Raw genomic sequence first — 24376 nt, 5'->3', positions numbered from 1 at the left:
CTGGCTGCACTTCTTCCAAGACGGATCGGTTTGCCCTTTTAGCGCGCCATGGCACTTTGAGTATTCTTCTCCAGCACAAATTCAGATGCATTGGTTCTTCTACGGCCTTCCGCGTGCGTGTGATGTAGTGGAAGGATGTCGTGGCTTTGGTAAGGTGCAACTTACTCTTCAATATTGATTGTGGATACAAATTAAGACAACATTCTTGACGACTTCAACCTTTTTTCGATTTAACATGTTTGTTACCTATTGGTTCAGCTGTGAGGACTTGGGGCTTCCTTAAATTGAGTCATAATCCATCCTGAAGACTGCAGTCCTTGATGTTTTGCTCATCAGCAAGTGCTTGCAGTCCTCACTTTCAGCAAGCAAAGTCGTGTCATCTGCACACCACGGCTTGTTAAGTCTTCCTCCCATCCTGATGCCAACTCGTCATACAGTCCAAAGTCCCTGATGATGTGCTCAGCATACAAATTGAACAAGTACGGTGAGAGGATACAATCCTGATGCACACCTTTCCTGGTTTTATGCCATGCTGTGTTCCATTGTTCTGTTCAGACAGCTGCTTCTTGATCCATGTACAAGTTCCAGATAAGCACATGGAAGTGGTCCCAAATTCCCGTTCTTCTCAGGGTCACCCATTACAGTTTATCGTGGTCCACACAGTCAGATGCCTTGGCATAGTCAATAAAACGCAAGTAAACATCCTTCTGGTGTTCTCTGCTTTAAACCAAGATCCATCTGGCACCTGCAATGATATCCCTATTCCATGTCTTTTTAATCTGACCTGGACTTCTAGCGGCTCTCTGTCACTGTACTTCTGCAGCTGTTTGTTGGATGATCTTCAGCAAAATTTTACTTGCGGAGATATAAATAATACTGTTATGTAATCTGTGCGTTCTGTTGGGTCGCTTTTCTTTGGAATGGGTACAGATGTTGGTCTTAGCAGGCCAGTGACTTCCAAACTTCCTGACATGCACGTGAGTGCTTCATCGGCTTGAAGCATTTCGATGGCATCCCGCCCGTTGCTGGAGGCTTATATTTGACGCATGCATTCTGTGCAGCTTGAGCTTCTTTCTTCAGTGCCATTCATTGACTCTTGCTTGGATGCCACCCCTTGAAATGGTGAACTATTGACTGGCTCATTTTGATACAGTGACTCTGTATTTATTCCATCTTTTGATGCTCCTAGCATCATTCATTATTTTGTCCATGGAACTTTCAGTATGTCAACATGAGATTTGAATTTTGTCTTCAGTTTAAGATAGGCCAAGTGTGTGCTCTTCCTTTTTGTTTCTCTGACTAGGTTTTTGCACATTTCATTATAATACTTAGCGTTGCCTTCTCGAGCGGCCTTTTGAAATTTTCTCTTCAGCTCTTGGACTTCATTGTTTCTTCCATATGCCTTAGCTACTCGATGAGTAAGATCATGTTTCAGTTTCTTTCTGTTCTGTCTTTTTAATGACTTTTGCTTTCTTGGCCGATGTCCTCCCACAGCTCTACTCGCACAGGCTGCACTCCCTCCATGTCTGTACGGTGGGTTCTACTTGAGAAGGCAGCCTCTTCCTCAGTCATAGCTTAGGTGCCTTCTGACCCGAGGAGCTCCCCCTGGCGCCCTCTGCGGCAGTGTTCTGCCTCTTCTCAGGAGCTTTTCCGTATCGGACAGTGTTTTGATTCTGCCCATAAGGTCTCGGTGGCTGATTCCTCTGAAGTGGGCCGTCTACTTCTTTGTTGTCTGTTCTTAGTCTGGAAGCTGTCTGAAGCCTGTTCATGTTGGGTGAGCCTGCTTGCACTTGAAAGGCCACTGACTTAGCTTCCAGCAACACAAACCACCACAGTGGGACACACGTGGTGGGAATGCCCAATTAGAGTCTTAGTTCTGGAATGTTCAGATTGCTGCTCCACATGTACCCGGTCATAGGCCAACGGCAGTGGGTTCTATTCTTTGGTTTAGACTCCAATCAGGCTTCTTTAAGACCTCGTCTAGATTAAAAAGGCCAGAGTTACATAGTTGACCTCCAGGTGCTAATCCATGAGCCTTCAAATGAAGCAGAACCTTCTGGGAACTTGAGGCTCTGGGTGTCCCTAAAGTCTCATGTGTGGGTTTGTAGGCCTTCCTACAGGCTTGAATTTGTCACAGCTCGTGCACCACAGCCCCTCCCTGGTGTGGGCTTCAGATGGAGCATGCTTGTTGGAGGTAGGCCTGCCTGGGTCTTGCTCTGGGGCCTTGCTGCTTATTACAGGTATGTGGGGCAGCAGCCTGGTATCCCCAGGACAACATGGCCGGAGTCAAACAGAGCTGGCCAAGTCTACCACTAATGTAGCACACAGGGTTCCTGTGTGTTGTGGATGTTAACTCCATAGCAGTTGGGGGAGGCGGGGGTTGGAGGACCCTTGGTGGCCAGAGTAAAGGCTACCACTCCTTAGTGCTGTGGGGAGTTGGGGAGATGCGGTGACATGGACAGGCAGAGGGGAAGGCAGGCATCCAACCAGCTTCCCTTACCAGACCAGGCCAAGGAAGGACGTAGGCGAAGCGGCAGTCTGCAAGGAGAAGCGGCAGGACCTGGTATCGGGGCAGTGAGGCAGTGTGGTGGTGGCTGGGAGCCACCTGAAGCTTGTGCTGAGGGTGGTCTCTGAGGGGGCACAAGGGTTGGCAGAGCCCTGCCTGGGCTGCACATGGGACCCCTGTTACTCTGGCACCAGAGCTCGAGTCAGCATGCTGGGAGGTTGTCGCCAAGTCCCTGCCCAGATCTTGCTCTTTCGGAATCAGAACAAAACACCAGCGGCACTTAAAGCTCGCTCCATGTTCCCACCCAGGCCCCTGGGCCCAAAGAGAACTAACAGTGCCCGTCTCTCCCCAGGTTGGCCTGCAATGTGTGCTGCTGCTCTGCGCTGGGAGGACACCCGTTCCAAGTTGCCAGCGGTCACTTTGGGGTGAAGCGGACATTTCCAGCTCATGGCGCATTAGCCAGCCTGGGATAGGATCGTTGTCTGGACGATTGAGACTGCCACTCACAATGTCGTCCAACCGGGGCCAGAACCCCCATGGGCTGAAGCAGATCGGCCTGGACCAGATCTGGGATGATCTCCGAGCCGGGATCCAGCAGGTCTACACCAGACAGAGCATGGCCAAGTCCCGCTACATGGAGCTCTACACGTATCCTGCTGCGGCCATCCTTGCCCTGGCTGTCCCCCACCCCAGTCGTCAACCCGTTACTTCTCCGTGTGAACAGGGCTCTAAAGCAGCTGTTCACGGCAGTGCCCTAGTCCCCTCCTCGGCTGCACTGGCCATCTTGCAGGGCTGTGACTGTAGCACATTCCCATCCTTTCAGACCCTGCTGCAGGCCACAGCCCTGCCCTGGGCTGAGGAAGACCAGTGGTCCTCCACTAGCAAGCCAGCATCTGCTTGTGTGGCCCTTAAAAAATGGTGGAATTTGCCCACAAACTTACCGTATGTTCACGTACATCTCGTATACACATGGGGGCATTTTTCAAATGGGAATTTTTAAATGGCCAGACCTCAGTGGCTTTTTAGTGTAGTCTCTGAATTACACAGCCACTACAGTGATGCCATTGCAGAACCTTGCCCTCACCCTGATTTCCCATGCCTCCTGGCAACCCCAAATCTACTCTCTGTCTCAATGGATCTACTGATCTGGACAATGTGTAGAAAACATGAAACTGACAGTCTTGTGACTGACACTTTTCACTCCCACTGGTGGGCATGGGTGGTTTCCACTGTTTGTGAATAATGTTCTTGAGTGTCTGAGTGGGTTTTTTCTTGGGCACATATCTAGGGGTGGACCGTGGTACCCTGTGGTTGATATACACGTCTCTTAAGGAAGAGGGAGCCTTTGCCAAATGCGGTTACATTTCTGTGAGTAGCAGAAGCGAAGGGCGGTGCCTACAGGGAGAGCAGAAGGCGCTGGGCTCTGGTTCTGGCATACAGAGCGTCGGGGGCACGTACCGCTGTGCCAACAGAGGAGGTTTGATTCTGTCGCTGGTGTCTCTAGAGCAGCAGTTCTCAACCTGTGGGCCACAACCCCTTTGGGGGGCGTCGAACGACCCTTTCACAGGAGTCGCCCAATTCATAATAGTAGCAAAATTACAGTGATGGAGGAACAAAAATAATTTTATGGTTGGGGGGGTCACCACAACATGAGGACCTGTATTAAAGGGTCGCGGCATTTGGAAGGTTGAGAACCATTGCTCTAGAGGATTTGTGCATACATAGGCCAAACGAGATCCTGTCTGGTAGCACGCCCTGCTCTTGGAGACCACGGAGGTAAAGGCTTCACACCGCTGTCGTGAGGCTGTGTGATCGGAACACTCGCACTGCTGTCTGAGGGGTGTGACAGGGACGCCCAGGCTGTCCTGCAGGCATGTCTCAGGTCAGCAGGTAGCTCTTGGGTGGAAAAGGGAAAAGATGGTCTCGCCCATCACCCGGCCAGAGAGGACGGGCCACCTCTCTGTCCTGGAAATGGGGCAGTGCTCTCCCAGGAGGGGCTCCTGAGCTGCCTGTGAAAGGGCCCTCGTACAGCCCCTGGAGCCGTGGCTGCGTCAGGAAGGCGGTGTCTCGTGGTGTGAGTCTCCACTGTGCTGCTCCAGCTCACAGCTGCTTGGAGGAGGGAAAGGGACTTGGGGACAGAAAAAGTTTCAGAACGTCTCCTTACTCAGAGGCCTAGCTCCTTGGCCCTCAGCCCCAGCCTCTTCTGAGAGGCTTCTGTTCTGCCTTCTCTTTCCCTCTGACCTTTTGGTGGGGAGATTCTCCTGAGTGCAGGTGACCCACGGTGGGGGCGCCTGTCTGCCTAGGGCGTCGGGCTCTGGCCTAACCTCCCAGTGCTAGTCCACAGCCCCTGCCCTCGCTGTGCGCTGAGCCATCAGCCACGTTCCCTCTGGCTGCTGGCCCCGTGGTACTACATGCTGCCAGGGCTCCCTGTCTGCAGCGGGGCTTGGGGAGTGCCCGGGCTCAGGACCCGCCGAGGGCACACGCCACCCTAGTAGGAAACTAGTCTCAGAGAACTCGAGTCCTGTGCTCACCTGGGATGGATGTGCACCTGGGCCTCTCCTCTCTCTTGCACTTGGTGACCCTGCCCTTGCTTACGTAACACCCATGGTCCGCGCTGAGTGTTCCTGAAGACAGAAGGAGTGGTTCTTGTTTCAGAGGAACCTCCCCGTTGTTCTGGGTACTTATGGGGAAACTGCATGTTCTCTCTAGTCCATTTCTACATGGACTTTTTGAAGGTCCCCTCTTCTGGTTGGTGGTTTAGCCAGCCTCTTAACAACAAGACCCAGAAACACAGTCGCACTCACGGAGAGAGAGAAGCATGAGGCAGCCTGCCCGTCGGTGACCGGAGCAAGAACCAAAGGGAAGCTCGCTCTAGGAAACGGCGTTGTGACCGCCTAGCAGGAAAATCTCTTATCTGGCAGGGCCCTAGGCAGGAGTGCCAGGCTCAAAGATACCGCCACTGCTGCTCGGTGCTGTGTGCTGCCCCACAGTCCTGTCGTGAGCGCAGCCTCCTGGAGGGCCTCCCTGCTCCTCTTCCAGGGCTCCTAGCTCCGTGCTTCAGCCTGTAGTTCTTCCAGTTCCAAGGGATCCATATTGTATGCCCTCGAGCCTGTTCTGATTTCAGTGGTGGGGCTGTGTTTGAACTGGCTCCCGCTGTTAGAAGCTCCCAAGGCAGCTTCTGCAGTGGTTACTTGGGGGCTGTAATCTGCAAGCTCGGCTGGCTTAAAACGACCCGCACTCCACGGAACAAATAGGGGCTTTCTACTGCTGTGAACAGGGGCAAATCGACCCTGCTAAGATGGTGATTTGTTTCTTTGGTACTAACTAGGTTGATAGTTCAAATGCAGCAGCCAGTCTGGAAGAAAGATGAGGCTGTCCGCTCTCATAAAGACAGGCAGTCTGAGAAACCCTGGAAGCCTGGTCAGGGTTGCCAAGGTTGGCTTGCGCTACTTGAGTGCATTCTTGCCCTCCGCCCAGTTCTGGGCCTGGCACTTTCTGTAACGGTGTTGCTTGTCCAGCAGGGGGAGGTGGTTGAGAATGCGCACGCATTGGCCAGCCGGCAGACTGCATACAAGCAGTGGCACTGACTGCATGCCAGGCACCAGGCAACCCTTCTCACCCACCGTTCTGCTTGGTTCTTCCCTCAGCTCCCTGCCCTGGCGGCGTGGGCAGGGTGTTCAAGGACCCTTTTAAAAAAAAATTTTATTGGGGCTCGTACAACTCTTACCACAATCCATCCATCCGCATCCATTGTGTCAAGCACATTTGTATATTTGTTGCCCTCATCATTCTAAAAAACAGTTGCTTTCTACTTGAGCCCTTGGTATCAGCTCCTCATTCCCCCCCTCCCCCCGCCCTCCCCATGAACCCTTGATAATTTATACATTATTATTATTTTGTCATGTCTTACGCAGTCCAGCGTCTCTCTTCACCCACTTTTCTGTTGTCTGTCCCCCAGGGAGGGGGTTATATGTAGATCCTTGTAACCGGTTCCTCAGAGACTACACTGCTGTTTTCCTGAAGACAACCTGAAGGGGGATTCTGGTGTGTGGCGTAGAAATCCTCTCGGGGCAGTAGTTAGGAGGCATCCTGCTCTGAGGATCCAGGAAGTCTGGATTTCTAAGAATATGAAACTGTTCAGCGTTTGTGCCCTGTGGTCAGAACCTCCTACAGAACTTCTGGGCTGGTCTGCTCTTGGCACAGAGCCCGTGATTTGGCAAACCCACGGCTGCTAGTGCTGCCCAGCACCTGGAGAAGGAGTGTTTGCTTCTTTCTAAACCTGCTTCCAACACCTGGCATAGAGGACTGTTACAGTTAGGCTCTCTGCTTTTGAGCTGCGTTTACTTGGGGGCATGGTCCCATGTCACCCCGGCTAGGAGAGGCTACAGTGAGGCCGTGCGCCTCTCGGCTGCCGTCACTGAAGTGGCCCCTTTCGGAAAGACCGTGACCGCTTGGGTGGACTTGTTCAGCAGCTACATTTCCCTGTGGTGTGGAGTTCTGGCCTGCCATGTTACACTGGGCCTTGGCCATGAGCTGCTGACCTCTCTGTCCAAGTAGGGGGTACTCAGTAGCATGGTCCTTCTCTGACCTCCGTGTCAGCCCCGACTCCTCGGCAGGGAGGTGCTGGGGACTTGGCCCAACCCGAGATGGAGTGACTGGTCTCTGTTACTCTCGATTTTGTGATTTCCACTTTTCTACTTCAGCTCTTAATGCAGCTACAGTGCATTTGGGGTTATGAAGTATGTTTTGAAACAGTCTCTTGCCCTAATGCCACTCACTGAATAATCTTTTATACTCTTACTGACTTGAAATACCGTTAATAATAAATCCTTAAATACACAAGAATCTTAATGTCTGTTTCCTGATCTGTTTCGTTGGTCTGTCTCTGTGGATTCAGTATCAATGTTTTTGTTAGTTTCACCGGAGACATGCAGATCAGCTGAGTTTGTCACTGTGGCTAGCACCACAGGGTGGCCTCTGCCTTGCCCACCCCGACCTGGCCCCCACGTGAGCAGCTCTCTGGCTGTGGGCGCCAGTCTGGGGCCGTGGGCTGCTGCTCCAGCGGGTGTGCTCCAGCTCAGAGACTCCAGGAGGCTAGACTCCCGACGCAGCCGTTCTGCGGCTTCTCGTCGTCATCGCAGTGTGGCCGTGTCTGAACCCATGTGGGAGCATCTTCACTCAAGCTTTGGCCATCGTTAGTGAGGTTCAGTCACCGCGCCCTTGGAGCTGAGCCTCACGGTGGGCTGTGGCTGCTATCCTTCACATTCCTGGAGTGCTGAATTTGCCCTCACCCGTGTTTCCTATAACTCTTCTGCCCACAAGGCTGCCCTCCTGACCTCACCTTCCTCTTCTAGGCCTGCCCACCAGGTGGAAGGGCTGTGCCCAGGTGTATTGTCTTACTTAGTTGCTCACGCGTTTCTGTGCGCATGTCAGAAATGTACTAAGACACGTGTAAGAAAACACTGCTTTCCTTGACCACCTTCCAAGCCATGTGTACAACTACTGCACAAGCGTGCACCAGTCCAACCAGGCCCGGGGGTCCGGCGTCCCCCCTCCCAAGTCGAAGAAGGGCCAGACGCCTGGCGGGGCTCAGTTCGTCGGCTTGGAGCTATACAAACGACTTAAGGAGTTTTTGAAGAATTACTTGACAAATCTTCTTAAGGTGAGATGTTTGACCAGGCACTAGGCTGTTAGAATGGGATGGTGTATATTCGGGAGGTAAGGACAATTGGGTACCAGGTCCCAGGGCCACTGTGGACTCACAAGGTGCCTCACGTTGCTTTCACCTGCCAGGAAGATGAGCCGCACAAGCTCACCTGTCTGTATTTCTCCAGATGTGTTTTATCAGCAGGGCTGGGCCCTCCTCACAGAGGACTGTCTCACATCATTCACCACACCGCACCCAGTGGTTTGGGCGTGAGGCCCAGGGGCAGTTTTCCGTGTCCTCGGGGAGCACACGTGTGGCTTTGCAGGGGCAGCAGCCTCCATGCCGTGTGAGGGTTGACGGTAACTAGGGTGCGTCTGAAGGCAGTGATGGAAAGACCCCAGTGGAAACCCGCGCCGTGGTTCAGTGCAGCGGCTCTGCATTTTGAGTCTGTCGTGATGTGACAAAGCGGTCCTTAACGCTGTCGGGCCTCTTTCTAGGATGGAGAAGACTTGATGGATGAGAGTGTCCTCAAGTTCTACACGCAGCAATGGGAAGACTACCGGTTCTCCAGCAAAGTGCTGAACGGTATCTGCGCCTACCTCAACCGACACTGGGTGCGCCGAGAGTGCGACGAAGGGCGGAAAGGAATCTACGAGATCTATTCAGTAAGGGCGCTGTCAGCCTCAGGACAGCTCTCGTCTCTCATTGATCACGGTGGTCTGAGTGTTGAGTGGCAAGGAACGGAGGCAGATGAGTGGACTGGGGCTCTGAACAACACCGGGCACCCCACACGCTGCCCTTCTTACATATCTCTTCCGGTATTTGACCCGAACTGAGGTGGCCAAAGGCACGTTCCCCGGGCTGACCGCTCTGTCCCACCCTTCTCTCAGGGCCGTGACAAGGGCTGAAGTGGAGGTGTTTTTACTGGGGGGTGTGCATGTCATGGGAAGTGGAAGCAACTCCACCTTTGAGTCTCACAGGTCAAGGGAACATGTTCTCGGGGACAGGCGTCCACCTCAGAGGGAAACAATCAAATGCCTTTTTGCAGAATGACGTAAATTCATAAATGAATTCCTGCACTCCACTTTCTCAGTTTGAGAGAGACACTGTTTCAAGTTGGTTGAAGAATGATTTAGCTGAAATAAACTGTCCGTTTAAAATGGACCACTTACCATGGCCGCAGACCCTGCCACCACAAGCAAGAAACACGGCGTGATAGATTGTTAAAACCTAGGGACCAAGTGTAGCTGCTAACTGAAATGCAGGTGAGGACAGCCAGTACTGTGGTGCACTGGACATGTCTCACATGAGAGCAGTTCCCACCCCTAGTGTGGGGAGATGCGCACCAGATTGTGGTGCATGAATTAATCTGGGATCTAGGGTGTTGTCTATAAAAACAAGTGTAAGAACGTTGATGTCTTACACCTTTTTTTCTTTCAAGCTTGCACTAGTGACTTGGAGAGACTGTCTCTTCAGGCCGTTGAATAAACAGGTACCTGTGCATGCTTCTTTGTGTGTGCACCTGTGAGAGTGGGGGGCAGGGGTGCGTGCAGGTGTCTTCCTTTTGGGTCCCTCGCAGATTCACTTGTTGGCCTCTGTCTCACTCCTTTGTATGTAGCTCTCATCCCACACTGTTGCCCGGGTCTGGGTGCTTGAGGGCATGGAACGCGGTCTGTGCTGGACCCTGGGCTCTGCCTCATGTGTCTCCTGTATTCTTCCCGAAGGTGACAAACGCTGTTTTGAAACTGATTGAAAAGGAAAGAAATGGTGAAACCATCAACACAAGACTGATCAGTGGCGTGGTGCAGTCTTATGGTGAGCAGTTTCCCTTACTTTGCTCGGAGTTTACCAGTCTCGTGGCAATTCTAACAGTGCTCCAGCAAGCTCAGATGAAACTGTTTGCCCTCACCAAGAAGAGTGGTGCCCTGTTTCACAGAGGCGGGCACAACCACCCTCTCGAGTCTGACGCACCCTGAGAGGTGTTGGACCTTCTCAGGGCATGTCCAGGGGTGGGTGTTGGAATGAGGCCTCTCCCTCAGGGTGAAGCACTGGCTCTGTGGAGGCGGACAGGTGAAATAGCCGGGTGAGAACCAGAAACCTGCTTTTGTATGAAAAGCACAGTTGGCAAAGCCAGTGTTAGAATAGCCTGGTTTGCCTTGAAAGTGTAAATGAGCCGTTTCTGGTGTGGGGGTTTGGTTTGGTTTTTACTTCTGCGTCTGCCCGGTGGTGGTCGCCCAGTCATTGCTGACTTCCACTCAACAGTGTTGGGTGGCTGCAGTCACAGCTCCCCAGCGTGCGCACAGCCTCCTCCTGTCGCTGCGCCGTGGTTCCGCGCCAGTCTCTCCACCCAACATTCTCTGTTTTCAAGTTATTGTTCTGTTTCCCCCTCTTTTCTTTTTTCTGCCTCTCAAAATACGACAGTTGTCTTAAATAAACCTCGTGTCCTGGAAGACTGCCTGGCCCTGGGGTGGAGGTGGCTGTCTAGTAAAGTGTTAGCGAGGGGGGGCTCGGGCTGGCCCTGGGATGGAGCTGGTTGTCTAGTAAAGTGTTAGCGAGGGGGGGCTCGGGCTGGCCCTGGGATGGAGCTGGTTGTCTATTAAAGTGTTAGCGAGGGGGGGCTCGGGCTGGGGACGGGCGGCTGAGGCGCCGCTCCTCTCTTGCAGTGGAGCTGGGCCTGAACGAAGACGACGCGTTCGCCAAGGGCCCCGCGCTAACCGTGTACAAGGAATCCTTCGAGTCCCAGTTCTTGGCCGACACCGAGAGGTTCTACACCAGGGAGAGCACCGAGTTCTTGCAGCAGAACCCCGTCACCGAGTACATGAAAAAGGTGAGCCGGCCTCCGACCGGGGCAGGCAAGTGGGGAGCAGCCACAGGCCAAAGTGAAGTGGCAGGGTGCTGGTCACGTTTCTGCAGCAGCGCCCACCTGCAGTCTCCTCGGCACAGCCAAGCAGAGCTGGGATTGAGACCCAGCAGAGTCTGGTCCAACGGGGCTGAGGGCCATGCTAGGGCCGGGTGAACGCTGAGGCTCTGCGGCAGCCGGTTGGCTCTGCCACTGGGGTGAAGGCGGCACCAGCAGCGCACCTACCAGTGAGAGTGAGCCGCATGGGCTCAGCGGGCCTGCTAGGGCTTGCTGCTGCCAGCTGCTCTCCTCCCCCAGGGAGCGGGGGCTGCCACATAAGGGTCGAAGACACAGCCACCGCTAGCACCGTCTCGTCCCAGGCAGGCTCTGGCGGGGCCTCCGTCTCCTCCCTGTGAGATGCGCGCGCGGTGGCTAAGGGAGCTGACCCTAGCCCGCTCAGCCCCAGCTTTCCCCACACGCCATGCGCACAGCTCTGCAGACGCTTCTCTCGGTGAGCTGTTTGGAGCAAACCGGCAGCGTCATGTCAGCTGTCTCACCAGGCTCCGGAGAGCCAGCTGCCAACACCAGCTTTCAGATGAGGAAGCTTTTCGAGGACAGTCGGGAGGAGCGAGCTCAGTGATGAGCCAGGACGGGGAGGGGTGGAGACCCTGCTGTCGCTTGGCCTCAGCCTGTCCCCATGCAGGCTCTGCGGCCGTGGGCCCTCTCCTTGGTGGTGGCAGCTGTCAGAGCAGGTGCAGCAGGAAGTGCCGGTGTGTGCAACCCTGGGATACCCCATTTCCGGGTTCTGCCAGTGTGGGCAGAGAGCTAACCTAGAGCAGCCATGCTAGGGCTTTTGATAATGAGTGTGTTATGTCAACCATGTGTATGTGTGTCTGTTTTCATCAGGGGAGTAGGTGATGTGGCAGCCAGGTTCCCGGGAGCTTTCTGGTACCTTCTCTCAGCTCTAAGACATTTGTTCTTCCCTTTGAGCTTTTCCACCTTTCTCCTAAGTACCAGACATAAGCATTCTTCCCAAGAGAATTGGCACCTTTATAGGTGCCCTGCCATTCCAGGGCCCGTGTGCCCTGTGTCCGTCCCTCCCTTCCCCCACCCCACCCCCGACATCACCCCTGCTCTCTACATTGCACACTGGACAAGGTGCAGGCGGCAGGCTTCAACAGGTGGCCTTTGCCCTCAGCTGGCTTAGTGGGGGTGGCCCTGAGTTCTGGTTGTCAATTCACACCACGGGTGCTGCCCACAGGCCGAGGCCCGGCTGCTGGAGGAGCAGCGGCGCGTCCAGGTGTACCTGCACGAGAGCACGCAGGATGAGCTCGCCCGCAAGTGTGAGCAGGTGCTCATCGAGAAGCACCTTGAGGTCTTCCACACGGAGTTCCAGAACCTGCTCGACGCCGACAAGAACGAAGGCACGTGCGGAGGCCGGGTTCAGCCGGGCCAAGCGTGGGCATGAGACCCCAGAGGCGGGTTGTTCAGGGAAAGCGCTCCAAGGGCTCCCGCCCGGTTTGGGCTTTTTGGAAAAGTGGGACAAACATGTCCCTGCGGCAGCGAGACCTGTCTGATGACACGCCTCCTCCTATGGCTTGCCGTCACGAGCTCGCACGCATGCGTGGGCAGAAGCACTGGGAGCCCGGTGTGAGTAGCCTGTCCTCTTGCAGATCTGGGCCGCATGTACAACCTCGTGTCCAGGATCCAGGATGGCCTGGGGGAGCTGAAGAAGCTCCTGGAGACACACATTCACAACCAGGGTCTGGCTGCGATTGAAAAGTGTGGCGAAGCCGCCCTAAACGTGAGTGGCCCCTCCCCTTTTCCTGTTTGGACCGGGCACCTGACGGGAGTGCCTTCTCGAGCACGACCGAGGCAGCTCTGAAATGAAGCGCTGTGCCTTGGAGAGCTCTGCGCTCCCTGGGGGGCCCCTGGGAGAGACAAGCTGTGTGCCCTGTGGAGACTCACAATGTCCTCTGACGTGTGCACCCCACCCCGACATCCCCATGAGACACTGCCCCAGGGTGTCCCAGAACGTGACAGGTACGCACCCCCCGCCAGCGCCCACCCACAGGATGGCCTCACAGGCACTCTGCCTCAGTGAGGGCGCCACATCTGTCTCTTCCCGCTGTCCTGAGAGCTTTGGAAGAAGTTTGCAGGAAAAAGTGGGAAGGGGCTGCTGGACCCCAATGGGTTCTCATCTTTGACCCCGAAAGCCTCCCTCTGACTTACTGTGCTTGGAACTGGTGGTGTGTCAGTCGTGTGTCCCCGGTGCCGCCTGGAAGGTCCTTCTTTCTGTTTTTTTTTTGTTATTTTTTTTAATCAATTTATTGGGGCTCATAAAATTCATCACAATACATAGATCAATTGATTTCGTTCTGTTTTTAATCATGATTCTTCGCCTCACTCAGCCCACACTCCCATCCATCTCTCGACCCCCGGCCAGTTCCCATGGCTGGGTCGTCAGACCCATCCCTTGTGTGGAGGCCCGGCCAACACCCCGACCCCCTCCGTGATCAGCCTCTGCCCCTCCTGCTTTCCCTGAGACAGGGCAAGGATGGACGTTGTAGCCACAGCTGTAACAGTGGAGTTAAACACAGCTGTCACTGTGAGAGGCTTGTTGGACCTCTTGTTCCTGGTTTTCTAACAACATGTCTGTTTCTAGCACTCTTCCCAACATGGAGAGAGTCCTCAGCTGCCCTTGGCTGCGCTCACGGCTCTCAGCGGTGGGGCTAGCATGGCCTTGGTCTGAGTGCTGGCCTCTCAGCAGTTGCTGGTGAGCAGTGCCCTCCCCAGTCACGGACCTCTGCTGTCTCCTGCTCTCAGGACCCCAAGATGTATGTGCAGACCGTGCTGGACGTGCACAAGAAGTACAACGCCCTGGTCATGTCGGCCTTCAACAACGACGCAGGCTTCGTGGCCGCTCTCGATAAGGTGTGGGAGCCCTGCTGGGCTAGGGAAGGGCTCTCGTGGGCGGCACCCCCTGACTCTGTCCTGTGTCCCACAGGCCTGCGGACGCTTCATCAACAACAACGCAGTGACCAAGATGGCGCAGTCGTCCAGCAAGTCTCCAGAGCTGCTGGCGCGCTACTGTGACTCCTTGTTGAAGAAAAGGTGCGCGCACTCGCGGTCGGGCTGCCCCGGCTTTGCCGGAGGCTGCCGCACGGAGGCTTTGCCTGCCCTTGAGAAGATCTTTAAAACCAAAGACGGGTCTCCTGCCTGAGGGGGCGTCTGTGTCCAGTGCCCGCTTTGCTTCTCTTCCTAAGGCTGCGGGTAGTGGCGGGCACCGCAGCCCCCCTCTGGCCCTTGGTCTGCGCCTGGGCAGGGTTTGGTGGGGGGAGAGGTGTTCTCCACACCCCTGGTCATTGCCTTCTCAGCATTTGGGGCTCCCTCCCCGCTCACACACTACCAGCGTAAGTGCAGACCAAAGACGGGCTTCCTGGGGACCTCCGTGTGACTGCGGTGTTCTGTCACCTTGGGGTGTGGTGATACACACAACTGCTTACACGCAGATGCTAGGTTCAGGGATGGGGAGGAACACAAGGTTTGCCATTTGTATTGTTCTTTTTTTTTTTTTTTTTAAAGAAGTGGGGTTTCTGTTTAATAAAATAGATGTGTGTAAAAATCCAAAAAGGAAATCCAACAGAGCCCCAGACAGTGTGTTCGCCCGCCACTGGTTGGACCTCCCGTGGTTCACGCGCTGACCCAGAGTGCTGTGGGCACGGCGGAGAAGGCCAGCCCTGGCTCCATGATGCTGGTTGGCCATTGGCTCCAGCTCCAGCGATGCGCATGCGAAGTAAAACTTCCCCCAGGTTTCTCCCAGAAGCCTATCATCAGGCCTGTCCCCGGGCACATATGAAGTCCAGCCCTACAACCAGGAAGCAAGTGTGTCACCTTTGTCGCCACCCGGGGGCTCCTGATGGGCCCACTCAGGTGCCAGGAGGTCACTGGCTGGGCAGGAGGAGTTCACAGCATGCAAGGAGCAGGGGCTGCAGCTTGAGCAGGGACATGGGCTTTTGCCAGCGCTGAAGGTCACAGCACGCGACCTGTGCCCTTTCCATACCGCGTCCAGGCAGGCAGAGCGACATCATCATCTGGATGACGGGTTCACAACTGTGGTTTGCTGCCATCGAGTCGGCTCCGACTCTGTGCCCAACCTGGTGCCCCTCCCCAGGACTGGTCTCTCCTGACAACTCGTCCAAAGTGTGTGAGACGAAGTCTCGCCATCCTGGCCTCTCAGGAGCACTCTGGCTGCACTTCTTCCAAGACGGATCCGTTTGTCCTTTTAGCGCGCCATGGCACTTTGAGTATTCTTCTCCAGCACAAATTCAGATGCATTGGTTCTTCTACGGCCTTCCGCGTGCGTGTGATGTAGTGGAAGGATGTCATGGCATGGGTCAGGCCCACCTTAGTCCTCAAAGTTACAGCCTTGCTCTGCAGTGCTCTAAAGAGGTCTTGTGCAGCAGACTGACCTCCATGAGCATTGTGGATCCAAGCAAGACAAATTCCTTGACAACTTCAGCCTTTTCTCCATTTCCGTGTGGTCCAGTTGTGAGGGTTTGGGTCTTCCTTGCTTTGGGCTGGAATCCCTGCTAAAGGCTGCCATCCTTGATGCTCTGATCCCTCACTTTCCGCAAGCAGTGTGGTGCCGTCTGCACACCACGGGCTGTTCAGGGTTCCTCCCATCCTGATGTCACACTCTTCCTACAATCCAGTGTGTCTGTGTGCGTGTGGTGTGTGTATGAATGTATGTTTATATAGATTAACATACGGACATGTATGGTGAGAATACAGCCCTGGCACCTTTCCTGATTTTGAACCACACAGTATTCCCTTGTTCCATTCACACAACAGCTCTTGATCTGTCCTGTTTCTGAATGAGCACCATGGAGTGTTCTGGAATTCCCGTTCTTCCAAGGTCGTCCACCGTTTATCATGGTCCCCCCGTCACCTGTGGGCATCATCAAACACACGTGAAGACCTTGCTGCTCGTCTCCGCTTTGAGCCAGGGTCCATTGGCATCCCTTGTTCCACGTCTCGTGAATCCAGTCTGACCTTCTGGAAGTTTCCTTTCAAGGTAGTGCTGCAGCTGTTGTTGGATCATCTTAAGCAAAATTTTACTTGTGGATCACTAGTTTGAGCATCCTGGTGGGTCGCCTCTCTTTGGAATGGGCACAAATAGGTTCTCTTCCAGGCAGTTGGCCGGATAGCTGTCTTCTCCACTTCCTAGCCGGCACCAGTGAGAGCCCCGGTGCTTCTTCCGCTTTGGACGCATGTCACTGGGGCCCCGGCCCTTCCGGAAGCCTGTGTCTGGCTCGGGCATTCATGCGATTTAAACTTACTCCTTCAGCACCATTGCTTCTTGCTCAATATGTCACCTCCTGGAATGTGAGCTGTCGACTCGGTTTTTTCTGGTCCAGTGACTCTCTGTATTCTTTTCATCTTCTACTGATCCTTCCTGTATCAGCCTATATTTTGTCGGTACAACCTTTCAAAATCGCCACTCAAGGCTTGAATTTTTTCTTGAGTTCTTTCCGTTTCAGACAAGCTGAGCTTGTTCTTCCCTCTTGCTTTTTTAACTCTTAAGTCCGTGCACATTTCGCTCCAATATTCGGCTTTGTTTTCTCCAGCTGCCCTTTAATGTCCTCTTCAGCTCTGACTTCATTCATCTTCCCTCTGCTGTCGCTGCCCTGTGACTCATAGGTAATCAATACGGTTCATAGCAAGATCTTTGTTTCCTGTCTTCTTAATGACTTTTTGCCTTGTGAGTGATGACTCACAATATGACTCAAGGTCATATTTTGGCTTCTATGGACTTGTTTTAGTTTTCTTTCAGCTCTATCCTGAACTTACGTAAGAGCCATGCAGGGTCTGTCCATGGTCGGCCCCTGATCTGGTTTGAGCTGCTCCATCGTGTTGTGTCATGTCGTGTCATGTCACGTCATGTTGTGCCTCAGATGGAGTCTGTGGCGGTTTTGCTTGTGTGTCGCTGAGGTTGGAAGATAGCACACTGGTATTTCAAATGCCGGCATGGTGCTCAAAGTGAGCAGGTTTCAACAGAGCTTCTAGATTAAGAACAGACAGTGGAGAAGGATGTGGCCCCCACGTCAGAGGAAGAGGCCGCTGAAACGCGTATGCACAGCTTCGAAGGGCTTTCAGATACAAAAAGCCTAGATGAAGGCTTGACTGGTGGGCATGCGTTTATACAAATTTCTGCTCTTCCGAATTTCAGCTCCAAGAACCCCGAGGAGGCCGAGTTGGAGGACACACTAAACCAAGTGGTAAGAAGCTGTTGCCAGCCGGCTGGGTCATCTGTCCACACTTGTTAGCCGTCGTGGCCATCCTGTCCTTCCCAGTCCCCTGTGTACTCGGGGCGGGAGATGTGGGGTCACAGTGAGTCCTGGTGCACCAGTGTGTCCTGTGCTGGCTCCTAGATGGTTGTCTTCAAGTACATCGAAGACAAGGACGTCTTCCAGAAGTTCTATGCCAAGATGTTGGCCAAGCGCCTGGTGCATCAGAACAGCGCAAGCGATGACGCTGAGGCCAGCATGATCTCCAAGCTGAAGGTGTGGGCCCCGCGTGCCAATGACCACAGCCCCGGCCCTGCTCCCCAGCCGAGTGCTGGGAGAGCCCGCGTGCCAATGACCACAGCCCCAGCCCCTGATTCCCCCCATGACCACAGGCCGGGCCCTGCAGTAAGAAGGCACTGTGTGTGTGTTTCAGCAAGCCTGTGGCTTTGAGTACACATCCAAGCTCCAGCGCATGTTCCAGGACATTGGCGTGAGCAAGGACCTAAACGAGCAGTTTAAGAAGCACCTGACCAACTCTGAGCCCCTGGACCGTAAGTACCGTGTGCAGTGACTCAGCTGGCGGGGCCTGGGGGGTTTGTCTGAGGAGCGAGACAGGCTTATTCAAATGAAGTTGGGCATGGTTGGACTTGTCCCGTCCACTGGCTTGTGCCACCCTCAGCAGGTGGTGCCGGCGGGCCCAGGGCGGTGGGCCCAGCAACTGACTGTCTGTACCCCACAGTGGACTTCAGTATCCAGGTCCTGAGCTCCGGGTCATGGCCCTTCCAGCAGTCCTGCACCTTCGCACTGCCTTCTGAGGTGAGTCCCCACAGCAGGTGCAAGGAGGGCAGGTGCCGCCATGGAGCAGAAGGTGTTCCATTCTGTGAGATCCCATCTGCAGGTGGAGTCCTAAGTCGGTTCTACCTTCAGTGCACGTTAAAGTGCTGCACAAGTCTGATGGTCGGATCTGACCTGACTGAGACTGTGTGTGGACTTGGACCGTGTATTGCGCACGAACGGAGCCATGGGCCGTGGAGGGGCATGGGCTGTGCTCTCTGGGGCAGGGCCTCGGCCTAGGAGGATCTATGTGCCCTGTGGCGTGTCTCTGGACTGTGGAGGACTTTCATTCTCTGTGGCGTGACCCTTTGCAGCTGGAACGGAGTTACCAACGGTTCACAGCCTTCTACGCCAGCCGACACAGTGGCCGGAAGTTGACATGGCTGTATCAGCTATCCAAAGGGGAATTAGTAACCAACTGTTTCAAGAACAGATACACTTTGCAGGTAAGAGTCCTTGTTCTTTAAAGCACTCTCGTTTCAACCCAGGTCAGGGTAAGACAGGAAACAGACCAGGGTGAGGGGCTCAAAGAGCAGGTCGAGTCGGCCTTCTGGGTCAATGATCTGAGGGTCTGGGAGTCATACAGCTGGGGTTCTCCTCCTCCTCGACTGAGGAGCCATGAGGCTGGTTGCTGGGGGGGCGCAGGATTCAAGTCCACCAATCGGGACTGGGACCCAAGTTTCCAGCAGCTGGGGGGAGCATGCTCACCTGAGGGACAGCACACGTGAGCAGACCTGTACTGGCAGACTGTCCCATCCACTTACTCCGTGAGAGTCACAAGACCCTGCTTGGCGCGGCTGCACTCCTCAGTGGCCCTGGTCGGCCTCAGCAGGTTGTGGTGGCCCTGGCCCTTGCCTCTTGTGTGGACCAGAGGAGAGGAAGGTGCCGAGAGAGTGCGGTCTGGTGCTGCTGGTGAGGGAGTGGCCCGCAGGCACTTGGGGTTGTTCCTGGACACTCATGGCCACATGCTCCTGACCGCCCCGCCCGGGCCTCCTCCTGCCGCCCTCCAGGCGGGAGTCCCAGCGTGCTGTGGCTTCTCGTAGACGAGACCCCACCTGGCAGCTGTCTTCCAGCATCTAATCAACTCTTTATTACTCGGGTTCTGGGTTCCGACCCCAGGTGTGATCCAGTTAACATCACACAAAAACCTGCTTCCAAACAAGGCAGCGCACAGGGCCAGGATGCTTGCACGTTGCGTTTCAGTGCGCTCAGCGTTACGTTTTGAAGGGGGACGCCATGTGAGCCACGTCAAGCACACAGGTGGCTTGGGGCTGACAGTCCACCATGAGACTTGTCCTCAGAATTTATACAGAAACAGATGTGCACTTGGTTGCTTGATGCAGCTGCACCTGCTGGGGATGTGGTACCAGCCTGAGAAAAACAACACAAAGTACAACAGGCTGAAGAAGCTTGGCTTGGCTTTCTGGGAAAGAGGGCCTTGATCCACACTAGGTTTTGCATCTACTTGAGAATCTCTTTCTTGAAAAAGTTATTCACACTGACCTCTGTGTCTGGAGCTTGCTGGTGCAGTTAATGTCTCTCTTCTCCGCCCGGACCCCAGGCCTCGACGTTCCAGATGGCGATCTTGCTGCAGTACAACACGGAAGACGCCTACACTGTCCAGCAGCTGACAGACAGCACACAGATCAAAATGGTACCTGCCCGCTGCCCAGCCTCCCTGGTGTGCAGGCTGCCTCGTGCCGCAGGCGGTTGTGGGGCAGCTGCATGGTCTGGAGTGAAATCTGATGTGGGCTTGGACGCTTGTCACAGAACGCCGTGTCCCTGGGCCTTGAGCTTTTCTCACGCTCACGTCACAGCTTCCTTTCCAGCTGCAGTTTGCTCAAGTTCTCATTTGTTACTCTACCTGCTGTTTTATTGATATGTAGTTGACGTGATTTGGTGTTGACCTTTTAAAGTATAGAACTTAGTGGGTTTTTGTGTAGCTACATATTCTGCAACTAACGCGCTTAATGTCCACAAACAATCCATACCTGTTACTAGCCCCTCCCGGTTTTCCTTCCCCCCATGTCATGTACGTGGGATCATGCAGCACATGGTGCTTTGTGACCGGCTGCTTTCACTCGGCGTAATGTTCTCGAGGTTCGTCTGTGGTTGTGAGGGTTGAACAGTAATATTGTGTGGATGCGTATGTGTTGTTAGGCGATCTATGTATGGCAGAATAAAACACTGGGCCATCCTCACTGTCACTGTTCCCTTTGAGTCAAGGTGCGGGGATAGCGCATAATTGTACTTCATCTGGTTACCATTGGTGGCCATTTGGATTGCTTCCGCTGTGGGCCACGATGTGTATTGTTGTGAACATTCGTATACACATTATTTATGGCCCTGTGTTCAGATCCCTGGGGTGGGGGTCGGGGTATGCCACGAAGTGCTGGTGGCAGAGTGGGTATGAGTAACCCTGAGGCCAGCACTTCAAAGCCAGTGGTCTGTCCATGGGGGAAAGAGGAGACTGTCCTGTAGGGTCGCCGTGCGTCAGAATGGACTCCGGCAGTGAGTTTGGTTTTGAGTCAGGTAAACACCTGAACAGAATTGCTGGCGTGTTTTATCTCTACATCACGTCCAAGAATTTCCAGATTTCTTCACATCCTCACCAACGAAATTGTGAGTTTCCCACCACTGGTGCACGTCTGTTCCCCGTACCATTGCCCTCCGACGGCTCGCCGCAGTGCCTGCTACAGGCTGGTTGCTTATCTTCTTTGGATAGACATCTTTTGTTCACTCTTATTTTGATGTCTGCACACTCTGAATGGTAGACCCATGGGATTGCAAATATTCTCTCCCATCCTGTGAGTTGTTGACTTTCTTGAGAAGAGGTTCTTAGATTCGCGAGTTTTTAATTTTGATAAAGTTCAAGTCACCTGCTTTTGTCGCTTGTGCTTTGTTACCATACCTAAGAAAACTGCTTCTCTGGGCTCAATCCTGTTCTGGGCTTTGACCAATTTTGAGTTGGTTTTTGTCTGTACATGGAGGGAGGGCTCTTGTGTGTGTGTAGGTCCAGTGTGTGCAGCCCCATTAGTGGAAGAGGCTGTTGACACCCTTGTAAGAGATACATTGGTCATAAATGAATGGATTTACTTGAGGACTCTTGAGTTCTTTCGCCTTGGTCTCTATAACTTTATGCCAAGTACCACTCTGCTTTGATTGTTATTGCTTTAGTATATGTTCACAAATCAGGAATTATTTGCTCTTGAACTCTGTTTTTCAAGATTATCTTGGTGGTTTGGGAGACCCCTTGCCATTTTATAAAAATTTGAGGATCAGCTCTTCCATTTCCACAAGAGATCGCTGGAATTTCAGTCGGGGTAGTATGTCTTTCAGTGGCTCTGTGACGGAGATACAATGTTGGTCCCTGGCCCAGTTGGGGAATAAGAACATGCCTTAAGGGGCTGTGACTGCACCCCCGACCTCACCAGCAGACTTAAGCCCCACTTCTGACAGCTCTTCCATATGGAGACACACACACACACACACACACACACACCACCATTCCCTGGTCTGTCCCGCCTTTCAGCCTCAACCCTCGCTAAGAATAGGCAACAGAGGGTACAAGTCAGGGACCTTATGACTTAGGACGGGGGTCCCCATAACTGCCCCTCACTTCTGCTGGTACAAGTGCAGTCCTGGTATATTTGTTCTGTGGCCTTCAGGTGAGTCATCCCTGAGGCCGCGTGACATCAACATGTATCACAAAATTATTCTGGTTAAGGTGAGGCGGGGAGGGGTTCGGACTGGGCCAGTGGAGCAGGAAAGTGGATTCTGGGCTGCTGGGAGAATGCCTTTTCCCTCTAACGAGCTTATTTTCTCTCACTGCAGGACATTTTGGCCCAAGTGCTCCAGATTTTACTCAAGTCCAAGTTGCTGGTATGTTGGCCCTTTACTCATCCAGCTGGAAGACTTCCTGTAGCAGGACATTCATGGTTCATGGTCATTTTCTTAAACAGGTCTTGGAAGACGAAAATGCAAATGTTGATGAGGTGGAACTGAAGCCAGATACCTTAATAAAATTATATCTCGGCTATAAAAAGTAAGAAAAGTCTAATTAATCACTAGCTGCCCCTCACCCAGCACCTTCCCGGGGCTCTGCACTTGGGAAGCAGGCAGTGGGGTCCAGCTGGGGTACGGCCCTCATTTCACAGCCCTTGTTTCCCTGACTCTGGGTCCAGTGTGTTTCCTTCTAAATGGCCGGGGACGCTGGCCTGTATATTTCCAGGTGACTTGGTTCTGCTTCACTTGACACAGTTGGGGGTGGGACGAAGAGCTGTCTTGTTGAGCGGGGCCAGGGACACCACCCTACACTGACCCTTTCTGTGTCTCCTGCAGTAAGAAGTTAAGAGTGAACATCAACGTGCCAATGAAAACAGAGCAAAAGCAGGAACAAGAAACCACACACAAAAATATTGAAGAAGACAGAAAATTGCTGATTCAGGTGACCTATGGGGGTAGTGGACCATCCCAAGAGTGTCATGGTCCAGGGTTGGAGCAGGTGACAGCTTGGCTCCGGGACAAACAGCAGGTGGGAAGCAGGTGGGCTCAGGGAGTGGTGTTAGTAAAGTTTTCTCTTAGTAAATTTTCCTGATGAGTTGTCAGTTCCCAGTGATCCCACAGGACAGAGTAGAGCAGTCCTGCAGGGTGTGCTAGGCTGTCACCTGTCTTCCAGGGACTCTATCCCACAGAGGTGCTGCTAGGTTCCAGCCACCAGCCTTTCTTGGTTGGCAGCTGAGCACCTAGCCATGGCTCTACCTGGGCTCCTTAGGAGTCCTTCCCAGTGGAATGAGGGGTTCCAGTTGCGTAGGGCTCAACAGGAGTGATTTCCACATCTGTAGGATCCTGCTGCCAGGTGGGGAGGCCAAGCCTGCATCTGTAGTACCAGATGCACACAGCACCCCAAGCGCATGTGAGCTTCATGGGTGCTGTCACCTGTGTCCCCACAGGCAGCCATCGTGAGGATCATGAAGATGCGGAAGGTCCTGAAGCACCAGCAACTGCTGGGGGAGGTGCTGACGCAGCTGTCCTCGCGCTTCAAGCCTCGGGTCCCGGTCATTAAGGTACAGGGTCGGGAGGCAAGTAAGGAAAGAGGAGCTCAGTGGGTCCACAGATCTTTCTGGTCTTTTGTTGAAATGTTCTTGGAGGAGGTGCCGCCCAATGTGTACCAAGTGCACGTGCCCCAGGGGCTTCTGTCCAGCCTTGGTTGGGTGGTCTGTGTGAGCCATGCTCAGGGAGCTCCCTGACTCCAACGGCCTGGGGGTGGAGAATCAGGCTGTGCGGAGCCCATTGGTGCTCACCTTTGTCTCCCAGCAGCTTCTTCCTGCCCAGGTGCCTTGGGGTGGGAGTACTGAGAAGAGGTTGGGGACCAGTGGGACCAGAGGCCACAGCCTAGATGGAGCACATCTGTGGTGGGGGGTGGGGGACAGGGCCACAACGGATGGTGAGGTGGGTGTGTTTTTATTCCAGAAATGCATTGACATTCTGATTGAGAAGGAGTACTTGGAGCGAGTTGATGGGGAAAAGGACACCTACAGCTACCTGGCCTAGCCACCTCGGATGGTGTGGCCGAGCAGCTGGCTGCTGGAGGTGGGAAGTGGGAGACCGATGCCCCAGGGCGGCTTCAGGCCTGCACTCAATCGCTCAGGACTGACACTCCGTCTGTGCTTATGGACGCAACGCCATTTAATCTACCCTAAGGACCGAGAGGACGGGCCTCCACTGAGGCTGCATGCCACTGCATCACGTCAGCACACGCCGTCCTCGAGGCCAGAGGGCGGGCGCCCGGCCAGGCACCGCCGCTGTGGAGATGTTTGTACAGTGTGCTTCATTTTTTAATGTGTGAGAATAAAGAGAATTAAAAGATTTCTGTACAAGTCGCATTTGGTTTTGTTTTAAGTTTTACTAATTTCTATATGTAAATAAAAGATATAATGATTATGCATTTGTGTGTATTCCCTATCTTCCTGTGTCTTAGGCTTAATTTGAGGTCAATTGAAAAGGTGATGTTCAGCCTACATGATCACGAGGTGCCAAAGGAATCAGTTATCAGGTATCCACAAAAAATCATTGTTGCTCACCTCCCTGATAGGATCGCTGAAGACAAATGGATGCATAAGCAAATGCGGCAAAGAAAGCTGATGGTGCCCGGCTATCAAAAGTCAGGGGGTCTTACAGGCTTGAAGGTAAACAAGCAACCATCTGGCTCAGAAGAAACAAAGCCCTGTAAGGCATCATCAGAACAAAAAATCTTACCA

General features: G+C 53.7%; 1 protein-coding gene across 3 annotated transcripts; it reads left to right on the top strand.

Moving 5' to 3' along the window:
• Positions 1-2858: 2858 nt before the first annotated feature.
• CUL1 (cullin 1) lies at positions 2859-24061 on the top strand. 3 transcript variants are annotated; one of them, XM_004713939.2, is made up of 21 exons: positions 2859-3154; positions 7994-8168; positions 8651-8818; positions 9595-9645; positions 9878-9968; positions 10817-10980; positions 12254-12416; positions 12666-12796; positions 13819-13926; positions 14000-14106; positions 17225-17273; positions 17427-17558; positions 17716-17833; positions 18022-18098; positions 18431-18562; positions 19678-19770; positions 21951-21998; positions 22079-22161; positions 22458-22563; positions 23069-23182; positions 23589-24061. In XM_004713939.2, exons 1-21 carry the CDS (start codon positions 3015-3017, stop codon positions 23667-23669), a joined length of 2331 nt encoding a protein of 776 aa, XP_004713996.1. In that variant the 5' UTR covers positions 2859-3014; the 3' UTR covers positions 23670-24061. The 3 variants fall into 3 exon arrangements, with proteins under 3 accessions (XP_004713996.1, XP_045144624.1, XP_045144623.1); XM_045288689.1 differs by having other exon boundaries at positions 17965-18098; XM_045288688.1 differs by having other exon boundaries at positions 17962-18098.
• The last annotated feature ends 315 nt before the right edge of the window (positions 24062-24376 follow it).

The sequence above is a fragment of the Echinops telfairi genome, unplaced genomic scaffold (assembly GCF_000313985.2).
Source record: "Echinops telfairi isolate 266 unplaced genomic scaffold, ASM31398v2 ScPeMD7_23;HRSCAF=83, whole genome shotgun sequence".
Lineage (NCBI taxonomy): Eukaryota > Metazoa > Chordata > Mammalia > Afrosoricida > Tenrecidae > Echinops > Echinops telfairi.
Note: the sequence above shows the minus strand (reverse complement) of the source record. Positions and strands in the feature narration are given on the sequence as shown.